The 19898-nt window shown below is 26.0% G+C and overlaps 2 protein-coding genes across 2 annotated transcripts; one reads left to right on the top strand and one right to left on the bottom strand.

The window, feature by feature from the left end:
• Window positions 1-2780: 2780 nt before the first annotated feature.
• On the bottom strand, window positions 2781-4591 carry LOC135930976 (uncharacterized). Its single transcript, XM_065467803.1, has 5 exons — window positions 4522-4591; window positions 3664-4181; window positions 3374-3622; window positions 3123-3199; window positions 2781-3072 (listed from the first exon to the last, which is right to left on the bottom strand). The coding sequence occupies exons 1-5, from the start codon at window positions 4589-4591 to the stop codon at window positions 2781-2783; spliced, it is 1206 nt and encodes a 401-aa protein (XP_065323875.1).
• Window positions 4592-4801: 210 nt separating this feature from the next.
• LOC135930970 (uncharacterized) lies at window positions 4802-7005 on the top strand. Its single transcript, XM_065467790.1, has 6 exons — window positions 4802-4837; window positions 5088-5157; window positions 5600-6117; window positions 6159-6407; window positions 6579-6655; window positions 6708-7005. Exons 1-6 carry the CDS (start codon window positions 4802-4804, stop codon window positions 7003-7005), a joined length of 1248 nt encoding a protein of 415 aa, XP_065323862.1.
• Window positions 7006-19898: the final 12893 nt, after the last annotated feature.

Below are 19898 nucleotides of genomic sequence, written 5' to 3'. Positions count from 1 at the left end.
TTGGCAATTCCTGTAACTAGTGCTTCTTCTGAACAAGTATTTCTGGAAGGTTTTTAGAACAAAGAAAGAACGTGTTTGAATCCAGAAGTCGATTCATTATTATGTTTTGCATTAGAATTACATATAATATCAATTTTATATTTATATTTTTTTTTATAAATATTTTATTTGAAATAAATTATCCATAATTTAGAATAGTTTTTAAGCTTAGTATAGTAATTTCCTAAATTATAACTTTTTGTATGTCTAATGTGAAATTTTTTTTATTAGATGCTTAAAAAATTGAAAGAATGGCCATAATTAAATGTTATAGCGGGCTTGCGTTAAAAAATTTTAAATTATAATGCGTGGGCGGATGAAAATTTTTAGACTAATGGGCGGGCGGGTACGAAAATTTAGACTAATGGGCGGGCGTGTAAGGAATTTTAGACTAATGGGCGGGCGGGTATATTTTTTGTATACTATGGGCGGGCTCGCGGGTGGTTTAATTTTTTTAAACATTGGGTGGTCGGGCTTATGGTCCAAAAACACGCCCGATGCAGACCTCTAATTGGCATTGATAAATTAAAAAAAAATCTAAATATTAAAAGGAAAATTATTTAACAAATGTTGCAAAATAGCAATATACAAAAATTTTAAAATTTTTTGACTGATATTTTACAAATTAAAATTGAATGATAATAATGCTTAAAGCAATCCAGATAAAAATTAGAATTTTTGCAATATACTAGTAATAAATTTCACTACATTTTATAAGCATAAAATTAAAATGGTTGCAATAATTTTTAGCGGTTCGGTTCAGGTTCGGATAGGAAAGCGATTCAACGGTTTAGGTTCGATAAAAAATGACAGTTAATATCGGGTTAAAGGTTTGGGTTGGATCCCTGATAAATATTCTCTCCAATTGGTGGATGTTGTTGATATTCATAGATGTATAAACAAATAAAAATTATTTTACATACCTATGGGATACAATTAATGTTAAATCAGGGTTTCATTTTTAGCAAAATGATAGTTAATATAATTGTAAATGAATGAAGCTAATAAATTCGAAATCTAAGAAATGATAAGGTAATACTAGGCAAGATTTTAAACCAAGGGGAACAATTTTAACGGTTTTTTTTCAAGGGGGGGGGGATTGCATTAAAAAAATGTAGGTACTGGGTGATATTTTTGATAATCAGGGAAAAAATTTAAAATTAATGAATTTTTTCGTTATGGTAGATTCCATTTTTCTTAAAATAATCGGAGTAGTGTTGTTAAGCTGCTCGATTTAGCAGTAGCCTACATAATATTACGCGAGCCAAGATATTTCGTTAATAGATGTTCAAACATTTCTGCTATCTATGATTGAAATCTCCAGGCTTGCCTAAAATTTTGGGCATAAATATTGGGTTAGCCGTTTAACAACACTGGTCCCTGACAATGGGAGAGATTTTGCAACCATGAGTTTGTGCTGGCCCAATGATCTTTGTTGGTGGGGATATCCTTTTATACCTTATTAGAGCGAAAAATCCTTGGGTCAGCAAAAACTCGAAAAACACCACATTTCCTAATGATATGACTGGTGCAGCCGTTCATAGATGCCATCAAGTATGTATAAATTTTTTATAAAAAGATAAAAATTGCTTGATAATTTCTATTTCGAATATTTACATTTAAACTGTTAAAAACTATACACATTTACTATAAAAAAAACGATATAAAATACAAAATTATAATTTTTCTATTCAAATTATTCTTTTTTATAAATATAAAAAAAATATAATTAGTAACTATAGTTGGGGTAGCCGAAAACTGTCACTTTGGTCTCGGGGGTTTTTTTCTCTTTAAAATATATCGGCCCACATTTGGAAAGAGTCTAATATAAATAAAAGCACCTTAATGTTAACGTTTTAGCCATATTAGTCAACATTTAGCCAATACCTATATTAGTTAACAATTTATTTTTTTTACAAATTAACAAAAAAAAATTTGTTTTAAGGATTGGGAAGACACATTCGATGAAGATAATTTACAAATAGAGTACATTCTGATTTTAGTGCGAAATTTATTGATAGCCAACGAAAGCAATAACCCTTACGATAAAATTAGGATTTATTCCGACGGTTCCGATGAAAAGGATGCCCATAGTTTACTAATCGAGTATTAAAAAAAATAATTTAAACTTTTGATTAAGTAGTGTTGTTAATTAGTCGATTTCTTCCGACTAAGACTAATAATCTTATTAGCGACTAATTGATTAAAACGACTAATTAGTCGACTAAAAATGACTAATTAGTCGACTAAAAACGACTAATTAGTCGAAATTATTTACAATTTCATTCATGATTGAAAATGCCTTATATTATAACATTTCATCTATTTCGGGCAATCAATGAATAAATATTGCTTCAAGGTTATTGTCCATCACCTTTACTAAAGTTACGAAAAATATAATTAAGTGGCTGATAAATCTCCTTTAAATATTTTTTCAGTGTTTTTTTAATAAAAATGAATATTAAAAATATTTTAGTAAATTAATTCATATGCTGATAATTCTCAATTAAAATTATTTTTGATTTAAGAATATTTTAAAAAATTGGACTTATCTGGTAATGACGAGTTCAATAACAAAAATTAACACATGAATTTATGGGTATTTTATTAATAAACGAATATTTAAATTTTATATATTGAAACAATATAAAGAATATTTACGCTTTTTTATGTAAACCATTATTATATAATTAATAAGTTACATTATAATACTGCCATATACATATTTAAAAAATAAATTTTTATTCAATATCAACTTCCCAACAATTTAGAGATATGCAATGTTTGAGTGTTGTGGACAACATTTTATTTCTCTTTTTGGTTATACATTCTACTGCCTTGCTAAAGATTCTTTCACTAGCAACACTCGTGGTTTGTTGAGCTAAGAAATCTTTAGCCATTAAAGATAAATTAGGATATGAATTGTTATTATTCGACCACCATTCTAATACATTTGTTGTTGGACTTGCTACATCTTCTTTTAAATAAAGCGATATTTCGTCCTTCAATGGATCATTTAATTGTAACGCACCCCTAAATAATAAATATATAATATATATATATGTATGTATTCATATATTTACTTTCTTAGACTGTTATGCATGCTTACAGAAAATGGTAATGCCTCAATATCCAATATATCATTTTCAGAGGCTGATGACTTTGATAATGTGTTGTTATATTTCGTATATAAAGTTTTAAATTGATTTAAAAATTCCGATTTTATAAATTTAGGTAAAAATTTCTGCTTTGTTTTAGGGTCCAATATACTTGATATAAAATTGGAAATTGATGTCATATGTTTAATATATTTTTGACATTTTGTTAACATCACCTCCACTGTATTTTTCAATATGGTATCACCAGTAATATAATGATTTAAAATATTTTCAATGCAGTTTATGAATAATAAAGATGAGCCAATTGTTGTATTTGTAGCTGACGAAGCTTCTAAAGTAATCTTGTAAAAGTGTTTTAAAAAATCCTCTACATCTTTTAAAAAAATTGATTCTTCATTATTTATAAATAATTGGCCATCTTGGTGGCTCCCTTTTTTCCCCAATTTATTGACTGCATCTAAATTCTATAAAAAAAATATTAAACATAAAAAGTAAACATTATTACTTTGTTAATAGAGGATATCATCAAAAATTTAGAATTCCATCTAGTCACGACATCAAGTGGTATGCGTATACCGCCAGTTATGTCTAAAAATTCTTTCATGTATTTTGGTGATGTGTGCAATTTCTTGACAAATTTATTTATTTTTTGTAATTTATCATTCAAAACAATCATTCCCTCACCAACAATAATATTTATTATGTGAGCAAGACACCTATGGTTATACAAAGATGAACCATATAATTCTGTGTAAGTTTGACTCAATATGCGCGATGCTGCTATCATGTTTTTAGCATTATCATGAGTAACCGCCATAACTTTATCATGAATTTTGAAAGATTCGATAGAAGCTTGGATAGATTCTGATATTTCTGCCCCCGTATGTGGGTGAGGTAATTCAATGAAATCAAGTATGAGATTCACAAATTTCCAATCATTATCAATATAATGTATTGTTATTGATAAATATGAGAAGGAATTTATTCCTGTACATAAGTCAGTTGTCAGGCTCTGTTTAAGGTCTTTAATAATTTTATTTTTAGATTTATGATATAAATCTTTTACATAGCAGGCAGCAGTTTGTCTGCACCAAATCTTCTCATTTTTAAATATAAATGAGAAAATATCTTGGAAAAACGGAGATTCTATTTTATTAAATGAGATGTTATTTTTTATTATATATCTTATAATCAATTTGTTTAATTGCGAGTTTTCGTGAGGAAGTAATTTCCTTATCCCTACTAAAGAATTTATTTTTTTATTATTATTTTCTATTCTTAGATGAGAATGGGATATAGAAATATGTCTTTTTAAATTTGCTAAAAATATATATTATAATTCTATATTATTAAAAATACGTACTTGTGGCTGTATTTATACTATAATGTGGATTGCAGTATATACACTTCCGACAAGATTTCGTCGGAGTCATTTTGAATATATTCGAAATATTTAACTTACTTGATGTAGATATATCAGAATTCTGTGATAAGTCACTATACTATCATCTTGGCTAGTTATAGGCTCTATCTATATATTATTTATATGATAAAAAATATATTTTATCTTTTAAAATTGATTCATTGTTATTATACAAAATGGTAGTGTTGTTAAACAGCTCATTTTAAACCAATTTTTAAACATGGCTAACTCAATATTTTATCCAGAAAAATATTATGTAAGCCTCGAAATTTCTTTATAGATGTTCAACCCATAATTGTTTTAAATAAGATTTAGTTTTAAAAAATGTATTGTTGGAATTTTTGATTTGTTTAATGCATAACAATTATTGAAAATAAAGTGTAAATGCTGTGGTAAATTATTTTGGAGTCAATGAAATAAATTATATAACACTACCATTTTGTATAATAACAATGAATCAATTTTAAAAGATAAAATATATTTTTTATTATATAAATAATATATAGATAGAGCCTATAACTAGCCAAGATGCTAGTATAAGTGACTTATCACAGATTTCTGATATATCTACATCAAGTAAGTTAAATATTTCGAATATATTCAAAATGACTCCGACGAAATCTCGTCGGAAGTGTATATACTGCAATGCACATTATAGTTTAAATACAGCCACAATACGTATTTTTAAAATTTAATATACAATTATCATATATATTTTTAGCAAATTTAAAAAGACATATTTCTATATCCCATTCTCATCTAAGAATAGAAAATAATAATAAAAAAATAAATTCTTTAGTAGGGATAAGGAAATTACTTCCTCACGAAAACACGCAATTAAACAAATTGATTATAAGATATATAATAAAAAATAACATCTCATTTAATAAAATAGAATCTCCGTTTTTCCGAGATATTTTCTCATTTATATTTAAAAATGAGAAGATTTGGTGCAGACAAACTGCTGCCTGCTATGTAAAAGATTTATATCATAAATCTAAAAATAAAATTATTAAAGACCTTAAACAGAGCCTGACAACTGACTTATGTACAGGAATAAATTCCTTCTCATATTTATCAATAACAATACATTATATTGATAATGATTGGAAATTTGTGAATCTCATACTTGATTTCATTGAATTACCTCACCCACATACGGGGGCAGGAATATCAGAATCTATCCAAGCTTCTCTCGAATCTTTCAAAATTCATGATAAAGTTATGGCGGTTACTCATGATAATTCTAAAAACATGATAGCAGCATTGCGCATATTGAGTCAAACTTACACAGAATTATATGGTTTATCTTTGTATAACCATAGGTGTCTTGCTCACATAATAAATATTATTGTTGATGAGGGAATGATTGTTTTGAATGATAAATTACAAAAAATAAATAAATTTGTCAAGAAATTGCACACATCACCAAAATACATGAAAGAATTTTTAGACATAACTGGCGGTATACGCATACCACTTGATGTCGTGACTAGATGGAATTCTAAATTTTTGATGATATCCTCTATTAACAAAGTAATAATGTTTACTTTTTATGTTTAATATTTTTTTTATAGAATTTAGATGCAGTCAATAAATTGGGGAAAAAAGGGAGCCACCAAGATGGCCAATTATTTATAAATAATGAAGAATCAATTTTTTTTAAAGATGTAGAGGATTTTTTAAAACACTTTTACAAGATTACTTTAGAAGCTTCGTCAGCTACAAATACAACCATTGGCTCATCTGTATTATTCATAAACTGCATTGAAAATATTTTAAATCATTATATTACTGGTGATACCGTATTGAAAAATACAGCGGAGGTGATGTTAACAAAATGTCAAAAATATATTAAACATATGACATCCAATTTTATATCAAGTATATTGGACCCTAAAACAAAGCAGAAATTTTTACCTAAATTTATAAATAAATCGGAATTTTTTAATCAATTTAAAACTTTATATACGAAATATAACAACACATTATCAAAGTCATCAGCCTCTGAAAATGATATATTGGATATTGAGGCATTACCATTTTCTGTAAGCATGCATAACAGTCTAAGAAAGTAAATATATGAATACATACATATATATATATATTATATATTTATTATTTAGGGGTGCGTTACAATTAAATTATCCATTGAAGGACGAAATATCGCTTTATTTAAAAGAAGATGTAGCAAGTCTAACAACAAATGTATTAGAATGGTGGTCGAATAATAACAATTCATATCCTAATTTATCTTTAATGGCTAAAGATTTCTTAGCTCAACAAACTACGAGTGTTGCTAGCGAAAGAATCTATAGCAAGGCAGTGGAACGTATAACCAAAAAGAGAAATAAAATGTCGTCCACAATACCTTTTCCTAAACTGAGATTTTATATAAATAAATTTATATTTAAAGAGAAATGATGCTAAATTTAAATATATTGTTTATAAATTTAAAATAAACTAAGTAGCATGAATCCTTTCTAAATTATATAAATCAATCTCCTTTAAAATTTAAATGTTTTGTTATATAAATAGTGTACTCTCCTCAGACCTCTCCTCACTATTAACCTCACCTACCCTTATATTGTGAAATTAATATTGATAAAGTAAAAAAAAATTGAAAAAAAAATTGAAAATAATAATATGGGAGAGAATGAGTCGGGGGAGATATTGGTTATTTAATAATATTGAATTAATATTCAAAATATACAAAAAATTAATGGTGCCAGATAGGCGCTAAAATTATTTAAAATAAGAAATAAAATCTCAAAATGTGATGAATTATTAAATTTAGGTAAACAAATAAACAAAACAATTTATAAAAATAAAGGAAAATATATGGAAATTTCAGAATATACTATTTTTTATAAATTTTTTTTTTAAAAAAAAATATTACATTGCAATCTAGATTTTAAAAACATAATAATTGAAAAAGTAATCATTTTTGTAAAATTAAGGTATGGTATGGTTATTTATTGAATTAAGTCATAGATATCAATTCTCACATGGAACCAGATATCGGATTAAAAACAAAAAAATGAATTAGCAGTTGCGATCATCAGATAAATCAGATGATCGATCATAATCACTATCTAGTTTTGATTTTGAACCTCATTCAATATCAATATTGAAAAAGATATTTTTGTATAATTTATTTTTTAAGTTTTCAAAGATGTTTTACTTATTTTAAACATTTATAAGTTTTAAAAAAATCAATTGATAATTAAAAAAATATTTATCATATTGATTCCTTAAATAAATTGTAATTTACACCCTTCTTTTGTGATATAATCTTGACGTGGATGCTATCTATTTCAAAAATATCATTTATAATTGAATTTTCTTTGCTTTTGGGAAAAAGGATAAAATTAAATTTTTATCCACGTCGATGTTAGTTACACAAAAAAATCCAAAAAGTATTTTTAATCTAATTACCTTCTCTCAACAATAATATCTAAAACAGTAATCGGTACTTTAGTATTAAAATTGTTAAAAATGAAGCATATATTTTTTAATGTTTACCTAATAAATTTTAAATAACTAATAAGAGTTTAAATTTTTAAATCGGTCCGTTAGCATTTTTAAAATTAGATGGAAGGGTGTAGGCTAAAACCCAGCTCGTTTCAGCAATTATTCTAATTAGATCTTAAAATTAACGAGCCATAATTGTCATATGGCACATTCTCATTTAAATTTTAAATTAACATGTTTACAATTTATTTTACTCTGTTTGTTACTTCAAAAAAGTTAAAAAAAATAATTATTATGACAATTGTCACTTTTCAATTGTATGAAAATTTTATTTAACATATATATACTATAAATATTTTTACCTATTTGTTTTAAAAAAAGTTCAAAAATAACAATTATGACAATTGTCACTTATCTATGGTACATCTTCACTGAAATTTCAATATAACATGTTTACAATTTATATTTTTACCCATTAACTTCAAAAAATTTTTAAAAAAAACTTAAGAATGACGATTATGACGATTGTCACTTTTCTACGGTCTTCATTGAAATTTTAATATAACATGTTTAAAATATATATTTTTAACCATTTGCTTCAAAAAAACTTAAAAATGACGATTATGACAATTGTCACTTTTCTACGGTACATCTTCACTGAAATTTTAATTTAACATGTTTACAATATATATTTTTACCAATTTGCTTCAAAAAATTTCAAAAATACTTAAAAATGATGATTATGACAATTGTCACTTTTCTATGGTACATCTTCACTAAAATTTTAATTTAACATGTTTACAATATATATTTTTACCAATTTGTTTCAAAAAATTTTAAAAAAGCTTAAAAATGACGATTATGACAATTGTCACTTTTATTTAGTACATCTTCACTGAAATTTTAATATAACATGTTTACAATATATATTTTTACCAATTTGCTTTAAAAATTTTCAAAAAAACTTAAAAATGACGATTATGGCAATTGTCACTTTTCTATGGTACATCTTCACTGAAATTTTAATATACCATCTTTACAATAAATATTTTTACCAATTTGATTCAAAAAATTTCAAAAAAACTTAAGAATGACGATTTTGACAATTGTTACTTTTCTATGGTACATCTTCATTGAAATTTTAATATAACCTGTTATAATATATATTTCTACCCATTTGCTTTAAAAAATTTCAAAAATGACGATTATGACAATTGTCACTTTTCTATGGTACATCTTCACTGAAATTTTAATTTAACATGTTTACAATATATATTTTTACCAATTTGCTTCAAAAAGTTTCAAAAAAACTTAAAAATGACGATTATGACAATTGTCACTTTCCTATGGTACATCTTCGCCTAAATTTTATTTTAACATGTTTAGTGTTAAAAAAATTCAAAAACTTTTAAAATGACGATTATGACAATTGTCACTTTTCTATGGTACATCTTCACTGAAATTTTGATTTAACATGTTTACAATATATATTTATACCTTGCTTTAAAATAATTTTAAAAAAGTTTAAAAATAACAATTATGACAATTTTCACTTTTCACTGAAATTTTGTTTACAATTTATAATTTTAACCTGTTCCTTCAAAGAAAAAGAAATTAAAAAAATATTAAAAATAACTTATATATGACTCATATAGTTATTTTAATGACAAATTCTCACTTTACTTCTATTTTTTTATCTTCTGATTAGTCGTTTTTAGTCGACTAATTAGGTTTTAGTCGACTAATTAGTTGTTTTTAGTCGATTAAATTAGTCGTTTTTAGTCGACTAAAGCTATTAGTTAGTCGAATGTTTGTCGACTAAAACTATTAGTTAGTCGTCTGTTAGTCGACTAAATTTAGTCGATTAACAACACTACATTACGAGTTCCACCAAGGCTGGCCCGATCCTGTCAATAAAAATATTAATGTGACCTCGAAAAGAAATAATTATATTTTTTCCTATATAAAATTAGTAAACCTCTCAAGTTCCTCTAACACGGTGGGGGGGGGGGGGTGGCGATGCATTTGCATCATTGAAATCATAAGGGGCGGTTGCAGTAAAAAATTCATAGTGAGTATCCATTTTATAATTGAATAACTTTATATTTTATAATAATCTAGAGGTGGTCTTGAGGACCGGGGGTTGGTTTTGCCCCCTTCTCTCATAATTTGACGTAGAGTATTTTTTGGGGTAGAGATTTATTTCCTAATTTTAATTTATATTATGGAATTCGAGACGGGCCGAGCTTTGACCCGAGATTTTTCTTTAACCAACGGATTCGTGCTGGGATTTGATCCGAAAAGAAATAGATTTTACGAGAACCAGAATTATTTGGGTAAGGTGTAATAGTTAGAAAATATAAACCAAAGACTCGAGAATTCCTTCCCCTCCTTCTTCTCAATTAAAAATTATTAATAATTTTTAATTTTATTTAGGGCCATCGAAAAATCAAAATTTTACACTTTACTAATTTACATGGCGATGAGCGATGATCATCATTCATTCAATTTGCACATATTGGAAATCATTTATTCTATATTCGCTTATTATGTAGGTTTAAATATTATTTATTTATTATTTTGTTTCAATTTAATTTTTATTAGACTTGTGTCCTAAATGTATAAAAAATATAAATTTATCAATTTGGAAGAAGAAAAAAATAACGTAACCTATTTTTAAACGTAAAAATAAAATAGTGTTCTAAATCATTTTTCGAAGATTAACAAATTTATTTATATTTTTTTTCAATATTTATGACACATGAAACGCTCTTTTGTAAAATTATTTAAGCCGTCTTAACGAGAATAATCAAAATATTTTGCATTTTTCGATGAGTATATTTAGTCAGATATAAATAATAGAATACCAGTATTCAATAACAAATTGTTGATTATTATTATTTTTTGGATCATTAAAAAATCAAATTTTAATAAATTTAAAAATAGGATTTGATAATTAAAAAAATAATTTACTCATACTCCGTCCGAGTTTCACTAAATAAGTTATGAATTTACTGAACGGATTAATTGGTTGGAAGCATCTATAACATTAATTTAACAAATTAATTGCTTTTTGATGGAATTATCTAAAAATTTTCAATTGGCCTTATTTTAGAAGAATAAAAATTAAGTCGAAGAGGATAACCACTATCATATATTTTATCCTATTATGTGCTTTTTTTTGGGCCCCATTATAAATATATTGTTAAACTCAATTGTATTCATTAAATTAATGTACGAAAAACATGGTTCCGAAATTTTATTTACGGAAATTAGTTATAACTTTTAGCTATGCAACTTGGACATTGCGTTCAATAATATTTATGTCAAAATTAGTAGTAGACTAATTTCGTAACTAATTTATAAGCTAAGACCAGGCATAAGTAAAGAAATAACAATTACGTTTTTCTTGGCTTTAGGCAATTTTTTTTAACTTACTTGTAATTTGGGAAACGGAGTAAGAGGTAGGGTTAAACTGATATGGTTAGGGGATACATTATTAAAAAAGACGAGGTTAAAACTACCATTATTAGAGTTGAGCAGTTTCATGAATATTTGCATCTATAAATTTTTGGAAAAGATCTTGTATCTAAGATACAATTTTTTTAAAACATAACTGTAATTTTAATCATAAAAATACTTATGTTAGTTAATTTATTTTAATAGCTTTAAAAATTTAATATAATAGCATCTAAAAATTTAATTTGATAAGTATTTTTAAAATTTAAATTAATAATTTAATCCGAGTTTTTAATTAATATTATTATTCCGCTCAATTTTATATACCGCCATAATTATAGAGGATATTGATGTAAAGAGAAGTTGATAGAATTTGAAGAAAGTCAATTAGATATAAACAAATGGCGCAAATAGAATACAAATATAAGTTGCATATAAAATGTAACATTTTTTTTAAATTACCCAACCTTTAAATAACAAAATAACTTCAAATCGTAAAGAATGCCAGAAATTTATAAATCTGCAGATTCATTATCCACAAACCGTTTAAAAAGCTTGAATATCCAATGGGAAAAGGCCAAGAGATCGATTTTGACATCAATAAAAATGAGTGTATATCATACGCTCCAACCTTATTACTACTACCAATGTCTAGAATATGAAATCAAGGATTTACCTACGATTTCCAGAATTCATCATTCCATTATAGCAAAGTATTAAGATATGGAAGGCTAGTTAATAAGTCAAAAATTGTAGAGGTGATCAAAACAGTTATATGAAAATAATAAGCTTATTCAACGTTATAACAAGATAGAACAGTATGTTTGATAGCTTAAATAGTTTATTAAAATTTAAAAAACGAACTAACGAAATTATACGAAAATAATTAAATTTTCCAAAGCTAAAAGGATATTGAAATATAGGATTGAGTAGAAAATTGCAAAATATTATCTCCCTTTAGCCATAACCATTGACAAAATACAGTGTATGGACTGCTTTTGGAATCAGCAACCAATTTTAAAGAAAAATATAATTTCATGCTGTTCTGCACTTTTGCCAAGTGATAATGCCAAAGAAATAAAAACACCTTCAAAATTTATTCATAAAGCCTTAGATTATTTTAGGAAAAAGGTGGAAGTGAAATGTGCCAACAAATTTATCAAATGAAGAAGATGAAAACTAATTTATGGTAACACATTTAATCCCATTAACCTTTCCATCAATGTATAACCACTAAATCGCCGAGTTCAAAATAGCCAAAACATCCAATAATATCCTCAAAAATAGCCGCTAAAATTAAAAAAACGGTCCATACAATAAGGTTATACACGAAATCGTCAAGATCAAAATAGCCAAATATTTATATACATAATTAAAAACACGACAAGTAATATAATATAATTCTTATATAATACAATATTAATATATAATAATACTAATATAAATTTAATAAAGGAAATATAATATAGTACTAATAAATTCTATAATATAATATAGTGATAATAAAATACAATATAATTATTCAGGCATCTTCGAGAATATTTTAAATGTAGTGGATGGTGGTCTTTACTCCTATATATATCTAATTTCCTAATATTTTTTTCCAAGGTTTCTAATGATTACTAGGGATATGTTAGTCAATCGTCTTACTTGAAACTTCTTGAATAAATTTTTGATCGTAATTATCTTAACGTTTAATTTGTTTAACCCTTCCAGAATATTTTTAAATTTTATATTTTGATTACATTTTTAATATACAATTTAGAAAAATATAAAAAGTAGTAATATTTATTATTCTGAATAAATAAATATAACAAAAAAAAAGTAATAATATACAATTTAATATTTGTGTATAATTGTTATAATTTAATCAGAATAACTATAGAGAATTAACTAAAAATAAGATTTTATTTAAAAATGGAAACAAATCTAAGTTGTTCTATCGTATATTGACATTAAATTGTCTATTTTATGATTTAATCTTTCATAAGTCCGATTTTCACCAAAGAATCGATCCATTATGAATTTGTATAAGCTTAATATCGTTCGAATTTTGATTTACGATAAATATTTTGATAAGGACGTACACAGCTAGTTTTTCTTTTATGCGCAGGATGGAACCCCTCGAGGTGGAGAATGATTGAATATAATTATTTCAATTTTTTAAAACTTCTCCACATAGTATGAGGGGAATAACGCAGTTTTACAAAGCCACCCATGGTGCATATACTCCATAAAACGAAGTAGGAATGGATTACGAGTTGCCATTTAGTAGCAAGATAAACAAACTTCTGCCATATGTTCCTCCTTGCAAAATGGTAAAGTTGTCATCCGCCTAACTACTAAATGGACATGGGAGTCGTTCAGGTAGTCTCTGACTAAAACCAAAGCTTGAAATTAATCAGAGACCTGCAGAGGTACCATTTGCACGGCCCGGCTCGGTTTTAAATTGTTTAGGCCCGGCCCGGATATTTTAAAAAAAAATTTTTACGGCCCGGCCCGGATTTAAAAATTTAAGGCCCGGTCCGGATATTTTTTAAAAAAATTTTTTACGGCCCGGCCCGGATTTAAAAATTTCAGGTCCGGCTCGGAATTTTTTAAAATTATATTCGACCTGGTATATACAAAAATTCACCTATATGAGGTATTTTATAATATTTTTCAGCGAGTATTATCGCATATTATTTAAAAAATGCATGTAAAAAGCTAATATTTTGAGAATATTATATTGAATTTATAAAAATTATAAAACTGTTATTTATAAAAATGGATATTTTGAGCATATACTATATTTTATATTGCATTTATAAAAATAAAACTAATATTCATAAAAATGGTAATAATATTTTGAGCATATACTATATTTTATATTTCATTAAAAAGAAATAAAACTAATATTTAATTTATAAAAATGGGAAATATTTTGAGAATATAATATATTGTATTTAATTTACTATTTAATTTATAAAATAAAAATAAATCGCTATTTAAAAAAATGCATGTTTAATAAATAGTATTTTGAAAATATAATCTAATTGCACAATATTAATATAATTTATTTTATAAAATATATTTTTAACTATAATATTGTAAAAAAAAATAATGAAAAATGTTGGATTAAAAACTTTCATGACTCAAGGTAAAATATAATAAATGCAATAAATATTTGACAGTTTGCAAAGTAAAAAACCAGCATGATTGACGAAACCCTATACTCAAGAAAGATATTAAAAATTCACAAATTATCATTAAGAAAGAGAAGCATATCTACCTTTTCAGGTTGAAGATTACTTCTTCTTTCTTCAAGAATTCTCCCAGTAGTGAAAAAATTCCCCTCACAGCTTGCACTTAAAGCAGGAATTGCCAATTTTGCTAAAATTGGAAATTCGCTTTGATGAGCCGCCCACCACTCTAACAAATTATCCACCTTAAATGTTTTATATATTATTTATGTAATTATAATATTCATCATCGGGTATTGACATTTTACCAGAATTACCATCGCCCCATTTGTCATAAAACGATTCAGTTTGTTTAACAACAGTCGTAATTTGACTGGTCGATGGTATTTCATTTACTTCCTGAGCCTCTTGTAATTTAATATAATCTTTTATATAGTTTTCCGTCATTTTGCGATCTGTCCCTGACTACATACATAATTTCTTGAATTTGGGACAGAGAAAAAGAGAAATAAAATGATACTTGTGTAAAACAAATTTTTCAATTAAAAAATGCTTTATATTAAGTAAAATCAATTACAAACTTTAAGAAGTGATAATCATTAGATTGTTTTGGTAAAATATATTCTAAAAATTTAGATACGAATTATAAAAAAATATAATACTTGAATATTGGGGCTTATTTAAGATATTCCTTTATTTGATTGTTTTGGTAAAATATGTTGTAAAAATTTAGATATAAATTATAAAAAAATATATTAATACTTTGAATAAATTTGCAGGAAATTAATAATTAGATCGATCTGTGGGTTGTTAGGTAGTTTAACCATCACCCAATATTATATTAATCATAACTATAATATAATATAATCTTATAACCATTAACTCATAATGTAAAAATTTTTATAAAAAATATTAAGGCCCGGCCCGGGTTTAACAATCTTAAGCCCGGCCCGGATATATTTAAAAAAAAATTTTTTAGGCCCGGCCCGGATATGTTAAAAAAAATTTTTTTAGGCCCGGCCCGGCCCAGGTATATTTAAAAAATTTAAAATACGGCTCGGCCCTGCCCGGGATTAGGGCCGGGCCTGCAGGTCTCTGAAATTAATAAAGACCACCATCCACTACATTTAACATATTCTCGAAGACGCCTGAATAACTATATTGTATTTTATTATTAAATTTTATAATATATTAATATTATATCATTATTTTATTTTTTTATATTATTATTATATATATATTATATTAGTATTGTATTATATTCATAATTATATTATATTACTTGTGGTGTTTTAAATAATACGTTATTACAATATTTGGCTATTTTGATCTTGGCGATTTCTTGTGGAAACATCAATCATAGTTAGCGAGAATTCGCGGCGAAATATAAAAAAATAAGCTCTATTATTGTATCCTCGGCCTCGAATTCGCGCTGACTGTGAATGAGAAGTTACTCTGCATTCATAGTTCGCCCAAATTCTTCGCGCTAACTATGAATGCAGGGGCAATGCGCAGGGCGTCTCTAACCTTTCTTTTACAATCTCAGGGGGCTCATAAAAAAATTATTATCATAATTACCATTTTTTTAAGCTAACATTATTCAAAATTACCTTTTTTTCTAATATTATCTAAAACTACCCTTTTTTTAAAGCTAACTTACCTATTTTTTTTATAATAGTATATTAAAAAAAATTAAAATTTTGATGGTGCTCAAGCTCCTGCCTCCTTCCTTCACCCCAAGGGCGCTACTGGCAATGCGGCAAGTGATATTAACTTTGATATTTTAAATTATATTAAGAATCACAAAATTGATTTAGATATGTTAAATAATATAATAGAAATAATTTAAATTAACACCATTTGGCGAATAGACCAAATCGTCATAAGGTTGAATGACAAAGTGTTTGAAAAAATTTAAAATTTAAAAAAAAACAATGAGATTTATGATGTTAAATTATTTGCTTAAATATATTTACCAATTTGATTTATTTTTTCTGCAATTTTTCATTATAATATACAATTTTTAAAAAATATTTATTTATATTTTATACAAAATTTCCCATTTTTATACCCCAATTTATTTATATAATATTTACATATCATGTTATTATATATTATTTTTAAAAAAAGTTTGACATATTTTGATCTTACCTATTTAAAGTTTTATATTATATCTTATTAAAAGCTTCCAAAGTATCTTATATCTTAGATGTAAAATTTCGAAATATCTACCTGTATCCGATATGATTTTCTGAAAATTTTTCCGATCCTCACTTTTATTTTGATAAAATATTTACCATCGTGTTTAAATATTAGATTAAAAAAAATAAATAAAACCAAAAAGTGTCAGGCCGGGATCACTAGCTAATTTATTAATACGATCATCAATACTTTAAATAAAATAAGTTGGAATTTGTATTTATCTGACATGGGCTAAATTTAATTATTTTACTAGTTAAATTAATTTAATTTTTATACTAATAATATATTATTAAAATGGTGCAAAAATATGTTTACTTAACTATTATTTGAAATACGGAAGAAAAAAAAATAAATATTTATTGGGAGTATATGCTAATAATAATGTATACATATTTTTTAAAAATACTGGCAAATTTCTAATAAAATATGGAGACCTTTTTTTTAAAAAAGCGATATTATAGTTAAACTATTATGGTAGACCTAAATTATGACGATACCCCAAAAGGTGCAAACCATTAATAAAATTGTTCGTTCATTTTAAATGAGATATATATTTGCCTTTTTTCGTTCCTCGTGCATAGTTATATTAAAAAAATTAAATATATTATTTCTTAGGATGTTTCAAAAATATCGAAAGCATTTGATTTGGGCGAAAAGTAAAATATTAAAATAAATAATATATATATTTTTTTATTTTTTTAGATATTTTTTACCCCCCGCAAAAAATTTCGATTGATTTCATTTAAAAATAAATATAACTTTTTGGAAATGTTTTATTTTATTCCTTTAGGAATTTTGAAAGTCTTCATTAGAAAACACATTAAAACTCTTCAATTTGAATCCTCAACTAGTTAAATTATACTATGCTCTCCTCAGCATTGATGAAATATCTATCAGACATCACGTTCATTGGAATGAAACAGAGTTCCATGGTAATGAATTCAATGGTTCCACAGTGCTTAAATTCAGAAATGAGATATTTTGCAAAGACTAGAATTATGGCCACAGAAGCACTAAATACTTGTACTGCTAATTTCACCTTATATATACAATTTTACCTTTATCTTGCTTATAAAATGGATGTAACTTATATATTAATTTTAAAAGTAACATGATAAATTCTTTTAAAAGTTACGTTTCCATCTTTGACGAGTAATTTGGCACTGGCTAGAAAATTTCTTAAAAGTTTCATCACGTCACTTACATCTAGTATCATATATAGACCCATACGACACTATTGATGGTGTGGCTGAAATATGGAATTGGATTTTTAGGATTTAAGCAGCACCAAGTTATTTCAACATTCACTTGTTAGCAGCTAATCCATCACATATTAATTTACAAATAACTCCAGTTTCATATATGTGGTAGAGAGCATTCATAATTAATTTTTTTTTAATGATTCGGATTTCACATTAGAATCCAAGTGGAATATTCCTGGACCTATTGATACAAGTTTTTTATAAATAAAAGTTGCTGTTGCTACTAGGAGAGATTCTGACACTCTTGCTTAAATCCACAGGAACTCTGTTTTATCACAATGAATGTGAAGACCGATAGGTATTTCATCAATGCTGAGACCACCGTATAACTTGCTGGATGGTGGATTCTCTTTGGAAACTTTTAATTTTTTTTTTCTTATGAAGACTTTGAAAATCGTATAGGACTAAAATCAAATCTTTTGATAGTTTTATTTAAGATATATTAGATAGGCTTAATCTCTGTATTGTATGAAGCTTCAGTCTCTCAAAGAAAAATTGGCTCTTTAACTATAAGTTTTAGGTGAGTAGAAATAAATGATATTTAATTTTTGACTCAATCAAGTTTTGGGTTTTTACGAATAATAATAAGGAGAGACCCATAAACATCCGATAATATTTTGACCATTACATATATAAAGTCTTTATTTTTCAAGGACTTAATTTATAGTCTTTAAAAGATATTTCTTAAAATCCTGAACAATATATGTGAAGGAGAAAAAAAAACTAAATAATTTATATATTTGTTTTTATATAAATGATATAGCGAACTGGTACAATTGAAGTCGGAGGAACGAATCAAGCAACAAGCATCGATTAAAAAGTTTTAAATTATAATTTTTTTCCCGAAATACGTTTTATTTTAAAATACATTTTTGTTTATTATTAACCAGGGCTGGCAAGTCAATCATTGACTGAAAGCATATTTGACCAATCAAATTTCTAAAATGTTATTTTTGTGTAAGGTATTGTAAAAAAACCTTGATTTATCAGATTTTTTAAAAATAAAATCTGGTTACTAATAGCCTTGGTAACCCAGCGTTTTATTTTAATGAAAACTCCAAAATAAGGGAATAATTACCAAATGTTTTACAAGCTAAACAAAATAGCAAAACGAGCGACAATGATCTCAATACGTTACGGTAATTATGACATAGTAATATTTTTGGGAAGAAAGATTCGTTCTAAGTAGTTGTTCATTGAAAAAAGAGGTGACGTAGCTTACACAACAATCTACTAAAATTAAATTATATAATGTACCAGATGCTTTTCTATTGAAAGAATATAGCTAAGTGATCGAATCATGAGCCAAATTTTGGCTGGTCTTTATAATATGAGCCTGAAGTTGAATCCGCCTTTTCTTTAGAAATCACATGGGGGCTGCTGTGATATTTTCTTTAATCGGGGAAAGGTCCCGTTGATTATTCTTAGGCAGTTCTTAATAAAGGATTGTAGCTTTCTATTTTCTTTATTTAATCCCCAAAAGAAGGGGAATATTTTTCACATTTGTAACATTTAAGTTACACAAGGATAATCAATTTCGATATCCATTTGCATTATTATATAGTAAACTATTAGATTTTTTAAAAAAATTGTTTTTACTCTATGAGGTGTAATAATTTAGATATAATAATATGGGGAAATTTTTAATAATAAAAAAAAAATTAATTATGTCAATTACTAGGTGGAGTCAATATTGACCCATGACATTAAAAACGTTCATAACTCATAAACTGCCGGG

The sequence above is a fragment of the Gordionus sp. m RMFG-2023 genome, chromosome 1 (genome assembly GCF_954871325.1).
Source record: "Gordionus sp. m RMFG-2023 chromosome 1, tfGorSpeb1-WG-v2, whole genome shotgun sequence".
In the NCBI taxonomy this organism is placed as follows: Eukaryota; Metazoa; Nematomorpha; class Gordioida; order Chordodea; family Parachordodidae; genus Gordionus; species Gordionus sp. m RMFG-2023.
This window is presented reverse-complemented; position numbering and strand designations above follow the sequence as displayed.